The sequence below is a fragment of the Sinocyclocheilus rhinocerous genome, unplaced genomic scaffold (assembly GCF_001515625.1).
Source record: "Sinocyclocheilus rhinocerous isolate Xijiao unplaced genomic scaffold, SAMN03320098_v1.1 scaffold558, whole genome shotgun sequence".
In the NCBI taxonomy this organism is placed as follows: Eukaryota; Metazoa; Chordata; class Actinopteri; order Cypriniformes; family Cyprinidae; genus Sinocyclocheilus; species Sinocyclocheilus rhinocerous.
The window spans coordinates 1801967-1817653 of NW_015634502.1; the positions used below are offsets into that span (position 1 = coordinate 1801967).

The 15687-nt window shown below is 36.2% G+C and overlaps 1 protein-coding gene across 5 annotated transcripts in view; it reads right to left on the bottom strand.

Moving 5' to 3' along the window:
• LOC107745803 (nuclear factor 1 C-type-like) overlaps positions 1 to 15687 on the bottom strand; it is a 113286-nt gene that overhangs the window by 23292 nt on the left and 74307 nt on the right. For all 5 annotated transcript variants that reach the window (XM_016559801.1, XM_016559802.1, XM_016559800.1 and 2 more), the window contains 4 exons: positions 5724 to 5795; positions 4425 to 4499; positions 2228 to 2351; positions 495 to 619 (listed from right to left, as the gene is read on the bottom strand). In XM_016559801.1, coding sequence (XP_016415287.1) covers positions 495 to 619; positions 2228 to 2351; positions 4425 to 4499; positions 5724 to 5795 — 396 coding nt within the window. The remainder of the gene's footprint in view (positions 1 to 494; positions 620 to 2227; positions 2352 to 4424; positions 4500 to 5723; positions 5796 to 15687) is intronic.

The following is a 15687-nucleotide window of genomic DNA, read 5'->3' on the forward strand; positions in this document are numbered from 1 at the left end:
AAAAAAAAAAAAAAAACAGGTTTTATTAAATATTATATTAAAAATGATATATATATATATATAAAATTATCAATAAAAATAAAATATTATTAAATATTAATATTTCAGAACCAACCTTAAGTTACACAGACCAAAGTAATTTTAAGAGTTAGATCACTTCAAAATTACTCCACACTTTTTACAGTGTGACTACAGTAGTGTAAAAATGAGTAGCCCTTCAAGCCCTCATGCACAAGAAGAACGTTATTATGGGTGGTGAAGGATCAAGGGAACTGGAAGGTTGCTGGTACAATCAATATAAGCCACCATTGTATCTTAATCCAGGTTGCTCCAGAGGGATTGTCCCTGTAATAAGTTCATGGCCCAGTTCTAAAGTTATTGCCCAATAAGTTTACCTTTGATAAAATCAAAGCAAATGGAACTTTTTATTTCCATTTGCAACTCTGTATTTCTGTGTTAAAATGTTGTATTGTAAGATTAAACACAAGGCTCACCTCCTTCCATCTCCTCTGGCCAGTTGCGTGAACTGCTGGCAGGGGAGTTGGGAGAGGTGTAGTACTCGCCCCCTGGGCTGGTGTCTATATCATCCTCCATGGATCCTGACTTGTGTCTCTTACTTCTGTGTGAGTGAAAAAAAAAAAGGAGAAAGAGAAGAAAAAAAAAGAAAAAAATAACAGAGCAAAGCATTGTTTAGTCAGACCTTATTTCTCACACAGACAAAAAAATGCTCTCCCAAACTGTCTGGATGTGCCTTATGGATGTTCCTTTGGACCTGCTTTCACAGGCACTCAGCTACGATGAGCAGTTTGCCAACATTCACCTTTTGTTTTAGCTTTGCAGTGCGTTTAATAGAAAATAAGTGCATTAATCAGGACTGAGGCTCTGGCTAACCACAAAAGCAGATAAATCAAATAAACTGCCCTCAGCAGACCAGAGTGAGGGGCCGTGTTCTTTTACACTTGCCTAACACTCCCAGGTGCATGTAAGGATTTCGTTTTGTGATGTTTTTATTCAGCTTTGTGCATTGCCTGGGGTGGTTTTTGCCATGACGCACACATGACAAATGTTACTGTCACCAAGGTGTACTGGTGTCTTGAGCTCAAAATGCCTCGGGCTCCCTCTGTCTAATTTAGCCAATATAGAAATAGTTAACAGCCAACATTTATCATGAAGAGATGCTGACAGGTACATTTTAAACTCTCAAAGCCTTGTCTAACCACCCTGAAATCTCACATGCCCTACAGTTTCAGCCTGGTTCGGATAAATAGGCCAAACTAATTCTGGTTTGAACCAATCAGCAACTGCTGCAGGCTGTTGCATTCATGGCAACACAAAGGACCACCAAACTCAAAAACAACAGCTGGCGTACAAACCTCTACAGTGTAGCTGCTGTTGCTTCTGTTCTTGAGGTAACTGAGTTGGATGCCACTACAGCTTTTGTTGAAGCAAAAGTGAAAGTTCAATCAAAGTTAACCATTTGATACATGAATATGTATATACGTATATATGTGTGTGTGTGTGTGTGTGTGTGTATGTATGTATATATATAAATAAATGTATATATTAATAATTAACTTATATTATTAATATTTAGTTATACATTTAAATATGTTTGTGAAAGTTGCCTTGTTTTATTTTAAACAGTCTTGAAGTTGAATGGAAATTCCCACTTAAATGATCAATAAGCAAATGGAGTTCATACAGTGGACAGATATATTTTCAGTTACAGAAAGTAAACTACATTAAATACATATATAATACCCTGAATAAAAGTATTCTATAGATCTTATAAATAAAAAACACAGTCCCTTTTGAAAAAGACGGTCATTTTAAAAACAAAAGGTCAAAAGTCATTATTTTTGGACATCATAGGACATCAGACACTGAAAAGAACAATTTGACAACAACTGTGGACAATATGGTAAAACTATCTGGTTTACTCCTTAATTAACATCAGACTGAACCACTGGACTGAATCAGAGGATGCTCATGACTTCATCAAAACAGGACATGGATGGAATCCTTATTTTAATTTGAGACATTTTGCATTGCGATAACCAGATGTGGCTTAATTTCCGTGATTCTTTTTTAAACTACATACTGTACATACACGTGCACAAACACAGGTTAGATCTCATCACCAGTCAAAAGTAGCTCAAGGACACAGTGCCTTTGACAAGAGGAGGTGAGCCTGCTGCAGGCAGATGGTGGAGATGTGTGTACTTACCCACTAGAGGAGGTGCTGGGAAGGGTTCTCCTCATTCCCACCCCTGAAGGGTTCAGATCATAAGCAAGATGACCCTGCAGCTCTCCAAGAGAAAAGTTCGGCCCCGTAGCCGTCACCACCGGTGCTGCACACACACACACACACACACACAGGTTATGATAAGCACCCGATAAGCATATAACAGTTAACAAAAAAATATATAAACTTAAAAAAAAAAAACATTTGCTGTAGAACTATTTTATATGTATATTTATTTATATAAATATTTATTTATATATATATATATATATTATGTATCAGTCAAAAAACAAAGAAACATGTGCACTAGCATTCAAAAATTTGGAGTCGATAATATTTTTTAAATGTTTTTCAAAAAGTGTCTTATGCTCACCAAGGATGCATTTGTTTGATCAAAAACACAGTAAAAAAATATTGTGAAATATTATTAAAATTTAAAATAAATGTTTTCTATTTTAATATATTTTATTTATTATAATAAATCACAGTTTATTCCTGTGATTTCAGCATCATTCCTCCAGTTTTCAGTGTCACATGATCCTTCAGAAATCATTCTAATGCTGATTTGCTGCTTAAGAAACTTTTCTTATTACATTTTTTCATTTTTTCTTTGATAAATAGAAAATTTAAAAGAAAAGCATTTATTTGAAAAATAAATCTTTTGTAACATTAAAAATCTCTTTGTTGTCGCTTTTGATCAATTTAATGCATCCTTGCTGAATAAAAGTATAAATTTCTTTAAAATAAAATCATCTTACTGACCCGAAACCTTTATATGGTAGTGTATCTATCTCAACAATGACTATAAAGTACTTTGGTATCACTATGTTTTTTTGGATATGGTATCACTATAATGCCATGTTTTTTTAACATGTATCATTGTAATACCATAATATTCTTTGAAATAGCCTGGGGTATCATGTAAATACTGTGATAAATGAAAATAGTAATCATTCAGTACCATGATATATATCAAAGTACCATGGTAGAGAACTAGCTTTTGATACCTTCACTGTACCAAGGCCATGACTCATTACTTCTTGTATGGGACAGTAAAAACTGTAGTGCACATCCTGATAAATCCCTTAGCACCTTCACATAGAGGAATATTTGGGGTTGAGCCGTGACTTAGTCTCTTTACTCACATGGTTAACAATGGTAATTGTTATCTAGTGTACAGTAAACTATCACAGAAACGTGATTGTTATCTAGTGTACAGCAAACTAGAGTTTTGCAGCACGACTAGCATTATGTGGGTGTAATCTCACACATTCATGTTTAAGCCCACGTGAGGCTTATGAATCTGTGCCACTGCATGTCTGCTTTTACCTGAGCTGACCTCTTTCTTAATATCATTCCATTACTCTGTGTGTGTGTGTGTGTGTGTGTGTTCAACAGCACAGTAATTGCTCTGGCTTAATGGACAGGCTGCATTGTGTGTGTTCAGTTATGTCTGAATGTGTTGTATGTAAATACAAAGTTGGGAACAATGGGCTTGTTGTTCCAGCATGTACTGTATTACTGTGACCTACAGTATGTGAACACTTATATCAAATACTGTGTAGGAGTAAAAAAAGACCTGGTTTGAGCATGTTGGTTAATGCTGATAAAACTGCATAATGCACAATAAGATATTTAATTGATCTCAAGCTCTTAGCATCCATTCGCGATCTATCAGTTTGTTTGTAACTTGTAAAACACTGTGATTGCACACAGGTGTGAGGAGTGATACACAGCGGTCTCGCTTATTTGAATCACTTATAAGCCATCTGGGAAGAAGAAAAAATTTCAGCTAAACACAATCAATTATGTTGGACAGACTGGCGGGATTCCTTCCCTTCTAATGAGGAACTGTCAAACCTGACATAAAACGGCTGTGAAATTGACGCTTGCATCTGCTATGTGGACTATGTGGGAGGTGGGAAGGGACAGATGAGATGTGAAGACAAGAAAAAAAAGACAAGAAACTCGAAACAAAATGATTCACTAAAATGCATCAGACTCCCAGTGACACTTTTAAAGGGACAGTTCACACAAAAATTTAAATTCTGTCGTTGTTTACTCATCCTCATGCCATTCTAAACCTGTATAACAGTAAATGATGATAACTTAACCCAGATTTCATTTCTGGGTGAACTATCCTTTTAAGTATATTATATAAAATATAAAAGCATCTCACTTCTTGATACTTGCACCAGTTCTGTTACACTGAAGACGCCTGAAGTTATGAAGCTATCTTGAAACTCTGGAGCATCTGTTAAACAAAAGAAAACATAGAATAAATGATGGAACTTTCCAACACAAGGATATCACCAGCATCTCACGCACAAAGAAATTCAATTTAGTTTTCATTTCAAGTCACTCTGGATAAAAGCATCTACTAAATGAATGAATGTCGAAGTTTTACATAAGCACAGGCTGTTCAGCCAGTACACACGGCATAGAGTGAATTACGGACAACAGGAAGTTTCAGATTCAATGTTTTACTAAAGTGTCTTTTGGATTACCTTCATCTGTTTTTTTATCTGAAAATATTGATATGTGCAATTAATACAGAATTTCAGAAAGCATAAAAACATCAAGGCTGGATTTATTTGATAAAAAATACAGTAAAAATAGTAATTTTGTGAAATATTACAATTTAAAATAACGGTTTTATATTTTAATATATATTTAAAATGTAATTTATTCCTGTGATGGCAAAGCTGTATTTTCAGCAGCCATTACTCCAGTCTTCAGTGTCACTCGCTCCTTCAGAAATCATAATATGCTGATTGTAGAGAGAAACAGCATTTATTTGAAACAGAAATCTTTTGTAATACTGTGAAAGTCTTTACTGTCACTTTTTATCAAATCTTGATCATTTTTGCTTAATAAAAGTATTCATTTCTTTCAAATAAAAATATCTTACTGACTTATCTTACTTATCACAATCGCATTACAACAACCACAAATTTAATCAGTATGTAATATTATATATATTGTAACAAAAGTAAAAATTTAAAGCAATTCACAAACCTATTTTAAACAGTTGCCAATACACACAGTAAAGTAACTCGGCCATCCCATCAGTCCCATAATAATACCACAGCATTATGAGCAGGACTGAATATGTGAACAAAACCACTGTCCTGATCGGACCTATCTTGCGCTTCCCCAAACTGAGCTAGAGTTTTATCCACACGTAATGCATAATAAAGTGCTGGCCTTTCAGACTAGCTCTATTGAAACAGGGGAATGTGGGTAGGAGTATGACATGAACTGGGCAAAGAAATAGAGATAGGTTGAGTGTGTGGGTATGTGTTTTAAGCCGTGCATATAGGTTGCGTTGTATAAACAGGATGTTTGTATAGTGCAGAAGAGGACACTTACAGGACTGCACCACTCTGTATGCTGCAGCACACAGTACATGCATGTATATTGCAAGTATTCCTGTACATGTGGTTGTGTGAATGTGTGTGTACATGTGCTCTCTTACCCAAGGTGGCTGCTCGACTGTCCTCTTGATCTGAACCAATGCCTGTGCGAGGACTACTGCTCTGTTCAGCCTCTGAGAAAGAAAAAGAGAGACAGAGAGACATTAGTCCTCAACTCAGCAGATTCTCTTAACAGATATATATATATTATACATAAATATATATATATATATTTTTTTTTAGTTATTATTATTATTTTATATAATTGCCAGTGTACCAAAGTGATAATTTCAGATTTGTCATTCGATAATGATGGTTAGTCTTGACTGGCAGCGCTTTGCAAATCGGCTCACATCTGTTCCATCAAACAGTTTTGAATGGTTTAGAGCAGTGGTCACCAACCCGTCAATCGCGATCGACTGGTAGATCTTTATCATTGTCCCAGTAGATCCCGAAAAAAACAGTAAAATAAGTATAAAAATGCATTACATTTATGGGGTTATATTAATGTCGGGTTGAAGCGACCCCAATAACGTGATATTTAGTCCCTGGAATGTGAATTTTACTGGAAGATCCCCGCCGAAAAACGTGTATTTTATGCGATGAGAACTCAGATTCGGACCTTTGAATGTAAACTTTGAGAACCCCTGATTTATAGTTTAGGTAGGGAGGGAGCTAGAGCAGACAGCAACACAGAAATATGAGTCATAGCCTAATAATAAAATAGTGCATTCAGTATTAGAATTTTTCAATAAAGACATTGTACTAATTTTGTCATTTAGGCACTTTAAAAAATTTGTTTTAATATATTTGTATAAAAAATAGGTTTTAAGATAAATAACATTTTGTGCAAACAAAGTACAATGAGGTGATTGCTTTGCAACAAGATGGACACAGTCCTGTTCATAACAGTAGAGCTGCTAGTGAAGAAGTGACAAGTACAAGAAAAAAAATGCACACACATAAAGTACACAAGAAAGAGACAGAGATATTGGGGAAATGAAGAAAAGGGAAGTGAAGGTGCAGTTCAGGAGAGAACCTTTAATTACTTTACATGGTCCCAGTCTAAAGATTTAGACCTTTCTATGTGATTGCCATACAAATAATAGGGTTGTATGTGATTTCAGAATTTTCTGTGGGTGTTTGGCCTGGATGAGTGTGAGATTTCCCAGCCTGAAATTGTGTCCCAGTTCGGCCCTGGTACATGTTATTTTCACAGAAAATAAACTGTAAATCTAAAAATAATATTTTGAAAAAGAAAAAAAAACCTACAACAACACTGCATTATTTGAGAACTAATGACTTGGAAACTTCCAATAAATAATTTTTTTATGTTCCTGCTCAAGCATTAAAAAAAGAAAAATATGAATATTAAAAAATATATAAACATAATAAAAAAACAAATTTTCCCATAATTTAAAAAAACTGAAAATGTAAATAAAATAAATATACTTACATACAATAAAACTATAAATATAAACATTATAAACAGTGGTGTAGTGCAGTGTATACTGCATATTACTACTTCTTTACCAGTCAGCATTGCATATACCCACTTCTAAATCTCCTCTAATGCGCATCATTCAGTAGTGTCCTGCATTAACCAAAATCATGACAGTCCAGCACATGAGTAGTTAATCCAATCGCATGTGAATAAATGCAAATATTCCCTAAAAACACCCAGTAAAGACAGTGATGCGGTCAGGACAGAGGCGTAAACACTCTCATGCAGTGTGTTTCATTCATACGGGAAGCCAGAGGGCACTCTCGCGCAGAAAGTCCAAAACTGACTCATAAAAGTAATAACTTATGACATGCCAGGAAATCCCTAATATGGAAAAAGGCATCCAGCTATCGTAGCCAAAGCAATCTATGCTGTAGCTATGGTGAATAAGAAAAGAAACGTTTTGACTGATGAAACATGAAGACAATAAACACATGATTGCGTCTCCAGGTAATAAAAAGCATCTGAATAATGCAGTGCTAATTGACATATCATTTATTACAGTTGGCTATAGAAACTATAAAATATATCTTCTGCCTTATTCTGTGATAAACAGCATACATTAAGAGTATACCCAATCCTCAAGGCACTACTACAACACTGATTATAAAAAATATAAAAAAAATTTCAGCTGGATAAAAATAAATGATAAAATTCTGGGATCTTTTTACAGGGCTATTGAAAATCTTGGCGGGGCAAGAGAATATCTGAATTACTGGAACAATTACACCAGCAGAATATGAATATAAAACATACAAATAATCGATAATAAGCATTAGAATGATTACTCTGATTCTTTACATGGTACATTTTTATAAATGGCAATCATGAGCAAATTGCAGCAGCATTAAGGTTATGATACATGGGGCAAATTTTTGAGCAATGTTGCTGAGCAATGTTGCTATCAACAGGCAACCAGGTGAGACACAGGACCCACGACCGATCTAAAGTATCCAGATTTGTTGCCCATTCTCAATGGGAAAGTGCCCGAGCAACATTGCTTAAAAAAGTTGCCCCGTGTATCATCACCTTTAGAACTCGAGTCCAAGTCTGAGTCTTTCCCAAATACAAGTGTATGTTCAGTGAACAGAAACCTCTGACATGTTAGCGTGTGGTTGATCATGTCAATGATAGCTCTGGTAATCCGACGTAAGAACATGTTTCTGTATAAACAACAGAAAGCGAACAGTCTGTATGTTTTATACAAATCACTCAAAGGTTACTGATACAGCCATGCATTCTGATATCCTGACGAGCTAAGGCTCAGCCAAATGGCTCATAAGCCTCGTAAATGAGAAACACACCGTATCAAAGTGCTGCAAAATATTCTCTTTCTTTTCAACTTGTTTGGCAAGGCTGAACATAATCTTGTTGAACCCTCTTCACTGGCAGAGCACAGGGATTGTATTGCCAAAGTGTAAACTCATTGAAGCAACAATGACAAAACAACCTAATCCAACCATAAAACCTTCTCATTTGTGTGCGTTCCAGCTCTTTGCCACACAGATGTGAGGGAAAACGCAGATAAACACATAAAACGAATTTGAGTCAAGCAGCGGCAGAGGATTTTCTGAATAGGGAATGAAAGAATAGAGGGGTTACCGCAAGGACTCTGGCAGGCATTCAAAGAAAAGCCAGTAAAAAAGCTCAAGCTGGATAAATAAATAAGAAAGCTCCCTATCAGATGGGCCTCACGCCACTGCCAGTTCAAAGCTGAGGAGAGGGCTGAGGAGCTGAGGAGAGGGCTGCACACGTCTGAATGCAACGCTTCATTACGACTCTCACACTCTTTGTGGCCTGCAGGACTCAGAGGCCGACCGCAAACTACTGCTCAAGACACATGAAAACACACAAGCAGTGGCAACTCAATTGTGATGCCAGTGCAAATTTCTCATATCTATTTTAATACAATAAAAGTAAAAGTGAATTCCAGATTGCAACTCGTTTTTCTTCTTATTTCCAAGTAAAACAGGATATTCAGAAAAACTAAATGTAAGGTAGGTTTTGATCATGAAAAGTGGGCGTTGTGAAGCCAAAGTGGTTTTGCTAAACTGGTTAACATTACCCAACAGCCCGAATGGCCTTAGTGATGTAACCAGAAGCAAAGCCATTTCATAATAATTAAAGATCACAAAGTACTTTTTACCTTTGAAATAAAACTTACCCTTGAATAAACCACAATAAGACAAGGAATGTGCATTAAGAAAAAAATATGGTCAATTTGGATTTTATGTTAACTTTAACATCACAACTAGTCTTCAATCTGCCCGCTTGGATAATGATGCCAGTGTAATTTTTCCCTGCCATGAAATATGAAATGTTTTCTTACAATATATGTGCAAAGTGCAGCCTAATTATGTTGTTGCAAGTAAAACACACATGGTCTGGGGAAAAAAAAGAATTATAAACCCTACAAATCTTCAAAAGTTCCATGACATTCCAAAGGAAGCGGTTGGACCCGGGCCATAATACTCAATGTTTTGATTATGAAAAATTGGAGAGGCCTTAAACAGTAGGAGACAGATGGATGCTGAGAGGTCTGAAGTCTGTTCCAGAGAAGACGAGCGATGTTTAAAAAGTGCGGCGAATTAAAAATAAAAAATAACCCAACACAAAACATAAACAAACATGTCTGTCATCGCTGCGATTCTTCGCAGGCCAGGATGATTAGTGCTGCCAGCTACACAGAGGGACACGCTCCAGTTCTCTCTCTCCCTCGGCTTTTCTCCTCCATGACTGTCTTCAGAGTCCTGTACACTCCTGCTAAAAGCTGCGCCAGTTTCTAGGCAGGCAGCCCTCAGACCGAATCTCTGGCAACGAGAATCGGAGGGAAGGAAAAATCAGTGTCAGTTTAAGGGAGGAATTGGCACCGAGCGCCTCAGACACATCTCAGTGTCCAAAAGGACCCGTGAAGCTGAAGACACCAAAACATAAAATGTAAATAAGAGAGGAATATGAGAGCTCCTCATTTCGTTTCCGAAGAAAAAGTAGAAATACAGATGGAAAATATGATGCAATACAATGTACTTGAACGACGGTCATTTTCTTTATGGTGCATGGAGTAAATGTTTGCCATTTTGTAAGGCGATTTCTCAAAAAGTGACACAATAATGAAAAAAACTAAATCTAATCCAATCATAAAACCATTTTTCACACAAATCTAAGGAAAAATGCAGGGAACATTTAACACGTAAATAAAAGAAGAATTGCTTCTGCAAACAAAGAAGTAGAAATGCAGATGGAAAATATGATGCAATAATGTGTGCAAGTACAACGTCCATTTTCTCTCAAGCGCACCATTTTGTAAAGCGCTCAAACTCTGAAACGCTTCGGTAGCTTTCCTCAGTTGGACTACAACCCGATGTGTGATCTGGACACGCAAGTCTAGTCGATTAGTAACCCGAGAAATATTCTCTGGCCTATCAAGAGGACTGCTTCCTTCTCCTTCAACAGAACCATCATTTTTTGCTTCTAGCTTCTGCTTCGTGTAATATCTTTAGCATCTTGATGATTTAATGGCCCCTCGCTTAAGAACTTTTTGTCCTTGTATGTGTTTTCCATACTAAAACGGTCACTGCAGTAAAAGTGAGGTTGCTTCCAGTGAAAGTTGTTTCTATTTCTTTTCATGCAAGCCACATTTCAAGCCAGGAGTCAGTCATCGACACAGCCATTTAAGTTTTTTTCTTTTCTTTTTGGCAGACATTTCATGAGCAGAGAGGAGGTTTGCCATTGGCAGCCATTTTAGATCGCTCTTTCTACTTTCTCTCCCTCTCTCTATCTCTCACACTCACTCTATCCCTCCCTCTTTTTCTCCAGCAAGAACAAAGTATAAGTAACCGTACTGAAGAGCGCCAGCTTGCCCATGTGCCAACTGGTTCCGTTCAGGGCAGAAGAGAGAGTGAGAGAGAGACAGACAGAGAGGCAAATGGCGCTGCTAAATGGTTGGCAGCGACTCTGAAGATTTAGAAAGTTGGAGTGGGCAGAGAACGAAAGTCAGAGAGAAAATTTGAGCTGTGGAAGTGACCTTACGTGAAAGACATTCCTGTGCACTGCCTCAGCCATTAGAGTGACTAACAGCTAAATAACAACATGAGGTATTACGCAGTTAGTCATGGCAGGAAGAGTGAGCGAACTTTCACTCTTCCAGACCCAGAAGAAAATAAACATAGTTTGCAGCTGAGCTCGGAATGTTCCTCTAGAAATCCTGCACATCGACACAAAGAACCTCAACACTTTCCAAATGCTCAAAACACATCATCGGCTAGATAATTAAGGTCATCATCATGGGGTCTGCAAATTGTGTGATCTCACACTAAATTTTGTGGAGAAAAAAAAAACATGCTGTTAACAAAATTTTACATTTTCATTGTCCCTCCTACTTTAAAATGGTTTAAGTCAAATTAATATATAGCTAATGAAAATAGTAATAAAATAGTGTACACTGCCATTCAAAAGTTTACCATCAGCTTACCATCACCGAATTAAATTACATTTTAAAAATATTCAAATAGAAACCAGCTCTTTTAAACTGTAATAATATTTTATAATAATACTGTATTTGTAATCAAATAAATGTAACCTTGGTGAGCACAAAAATGTGTACATCAATAACAATTATTTTAATGGCTTGAAATGTAAGCAGCATAGCCATTTACATGAAGTTATTATTTGTAGACATAAAAAGCAACTGCTTCAACTCGTGCTTGAAAGTTGAAGACCCCTAGAAAATATTAAATATTTAAAAACACAAAAAAGGTCAGAAAAGCAAACAATCACGTATATCAGAGATAAAAGAGATATCAACACTTCTAGCTACTACATCTTTTGAGACTTCTTCTACAAAATGTTATTATGCCTTTATGTCACATTGTATTGTGCTTTCTCCTAAACTGTCACCTCTCTCAAGTAGTGTTTTGAAGTTTAACTCATTTGAAATACTCAGTTTATTTCAATGAATCAGTGTGAAGAAAAAGTTAAACTGATTCCTCTGAAGTTTTAATGCTATCACTTTAATTGAGATCCTTATCGTTTGTCAGGCAGATAAATATTGCACTGATTGCAAAATAAATGTGATAGATATATATTTAAAAAGAAACTGGCCCCTTAAATAACTTGAATGTTTTTTTCTCATTAACATGTAGTGCGGTAACTACTTTTTCAAAAGGGCTGTATTTTTACCATGTTAAATGAACAATAGCGTATACGAGTGTTAACGTGTGTCTGTGTGTGTGGATTCAGCCTGTAATGTTTTCTTTCCAGCTGTAGCTGAGCTGATCGAAGGAGACAATCTTCGTCATACCGCACCCCAGCGTTCTCCATCACTGAGAGGAAGAGGTGCTATTTCCCTCAGCGCACAGCCAATGAGACTGATGGATCGAAGGGCATTGAGTCTGCCGAAATACTGAAACAATTATGAGCTGTGCCTTTACACTGCAACTTTGGAATTTAGTATGAAACAGAGTCGTTCAGCCACAAGCAGCCCTTATGAATCTTGTATAAACCGCACACCATCCTGGAACACTTTCATGGTGGCACTTGCAAAGGCGAGCAAAGTATTGAACTTATTGGTGAGAGATATGCTAGAACTTTTCTAAGTGATCAAACGGCAAAAGAAATCCCCTGGATTTATAGGATGAAAATTGAGCCATATATACAAGGACGAAAATATAGAGACCTGGGCTCTTTTTAGCTGTGGGCCTATAAGGAATCATTTAGAAGACCTTAGCAGCCAACCATAGCACCCTAGCAACTGCATAGCAATCTGCTAAAAACACTCAGAACTCCTTAGTGTTGGACCACTCAAATTTTCTTAAAACAAATAAGGCAAAGTTTTGTTCTGTATTTTAACTATTTAAACAGTGGATAACCAAAATGTAGCCAATGCTGCAAATTCTGGGACCTCAAACTTAAGGAAATCAATGAACAACCCAATGGCAAAAATACTGAGCTGATTAGAATCCTCAGGCCAAATGGAGTTTAGATTCACTCCAGGCTTTTGTAAAGCATAACACAACACATCATAACAACAATACAGTACAAAACAATCGAACACAGAACAACACAACAAGGATGCAATGATATTAAAATTCTTTCCAATACAGATAAGTTAATCATTATTTCCATGTTGGTCGACAAATGGACAATATTAAAACTCTATACTATTTTGTATTGAAAATAGAAGAACGCACACACACACACACACACACACACACACACACACAAATACAGTAATCAGTCACTCCAAGTGCATTTAGGCATCACAACATTATAAAGTACAGTATAAAAAATGTATATTCATTCTGAGATTTGCTAAAGATTACATTTTACAGTGTTATCAAAGTAGTAATTCACCACTGGCTAGATTTGCTTTTAATAAAACTTGGCTGTCTAGGCAGTAGGCTTTTTTTAAATAGGTGCTACATGACTAGAGAAAACAGAGAAAAAGGACTGTCGCATTTCCTTTTGCCAAAAAGGAAATTGAAATGGCCATAATGCACTGGGCTCAACCCAACTATTCGTGAACAGAGATACAAAAACTTTTACATTGTCTGGCGGACTTTTGCTGACAAATAAACGGATATTTTGGTGTTGGTACCGCGGAGAAAGAATACACACATCGTTCATTTGCATATATTACTGACATTGTAACATACCAAAGCTGACTGAAAATCAGGTTCATCTTTAAATCATTTAAGTGAACGTTAGATGACGCAAAGGTAATCTAAATGTAAAATTAGTGGAAATCATCTTGCACAATTGCGCAATATCCTATTAAAATTTTTAAAAACACTAATATGGTACAGATATATTGTGCATCCTAAAACATAATGCAATACAGCACAGCACAATGCAACATAATGTAACAGCACTATCGATAGGTGTGTGCCTCAGACATCATGGCCTGTTATTCTGATCATATCTCTCCCAACGTTTAATCCTGTATCTCATTCTGTCGCTCTCTTCAGCACTGCTGATCAGTTTCACAGCTCTGATTTCATTGCTGATCTGTTTTCTGCTGAGGAACAAACAGTGAATGCAAATCTCTATAAAGCTCTCTCTCTTTCCTGTTCTGTCTGCATCTCTTTCTGTCTCAGATGAGTGTGAGAGTTGTCGGGGTAAGAGTTATTGATCCTGACCATGGCCATCACAGCCAGTCAATAAGTCTTTAACATCTGGAGAAGAAACGAATGTCAGACTGAAAAAGAGTGTGTGTGAAAGAGAGAGAGACTGATAGGGAGGGGTCTCTTGAAGCATTTAGCAGTCTGGCGGACCTCACTGGCCCCCGGCCCTGCATGGATATGAATCCACTGGGAAAGTTTTAATGGGTTATCTTAATATCTTAGGAATATCAGTGTTCATCTAAATTCATTACAGACCCTCTAGATGGATGAGCGCCAGGGTAAAACAGAAAAGAAATGCAACAGCGGGTTTAGTTTTTCATAACCGCCAGGTGTCAACAAGCAAACATTTCTGCAACAGTTTTGGAATCAGGAGCTGAGAGGAAATGTTGGAAAAACATTGAGCCATGGTGGACAAATTGTACATTACTTTTATTTAATCAAATTTAATTTTATTTATTTAATTTAGGTTTCACCATTAAGGCACAAGTCGTATCAGATGTTTTCTTTAGAAGTGCTTTCGATGTCTCTATTATTGCAGTGAGGGTTTGACTAGCATTCTTACAATTCAATTTAAATGTTGCAGTTTCTATTCAAATTATCGGCCAACTGGAGAGTAATTAAATTTTATTTTCTTGCCAAAGCCCATTTAAACTCGTGTTTGGTGCTTGGCAAATGTCAATTTTGGACCCTGCATACAGCACTCTGAGAAAGACAGTACAAGAGTGAGAGATAAAAAGAAGAGGAGAGGGAGGAAATGTCTACTCTTAAATCTTTCTCTGAAGTTGCTGAGGTAAGGAGAACAGGGTCGATGCCGCAAAGCTGACATTTAATGAAGGAAGCCTGTGCTTTTATGTGGTCCGACAAACTGGTGTCCTATATATATAGAGAGAGAGAGAGAGGAAAAGAGAGGATGAAAGAATGAGTAAAGTCCCATTTATAAAAATAACGTCAATTTAAATAAAATAAACGCTAAAAACTGCCTCCATTAACAGGTAAATTAACATACCTGCTTAAATTACTGTTCACATAAATGCTCAACTTTTTAAAGCCATTCATTTAAATGTGAAACAATTAAAAAGCAATTTTAGTTTGTCGGACATAGACAAAAGAAAGGACAACAAAAATGTATGACCACAGCCACAAATAATAATAATAATAATAATAATAATAATAATACACTTTTACAAAACTGATATTAAAACACAATCAACATTATAATTATTAATATGAATTTAATTTATATTATGCTGTATTGGTATTATTATTATTCTAAAAAATATTAAAAAAAAAAAAAATCAAAGACTAAACATAATATATATATCAGTGTTAAAAATCATATTGGTCAGCCTACAAATTAAAATAATGAAAAGAAGGAAAAAAAAGAAAATAAAGAAAACGAGG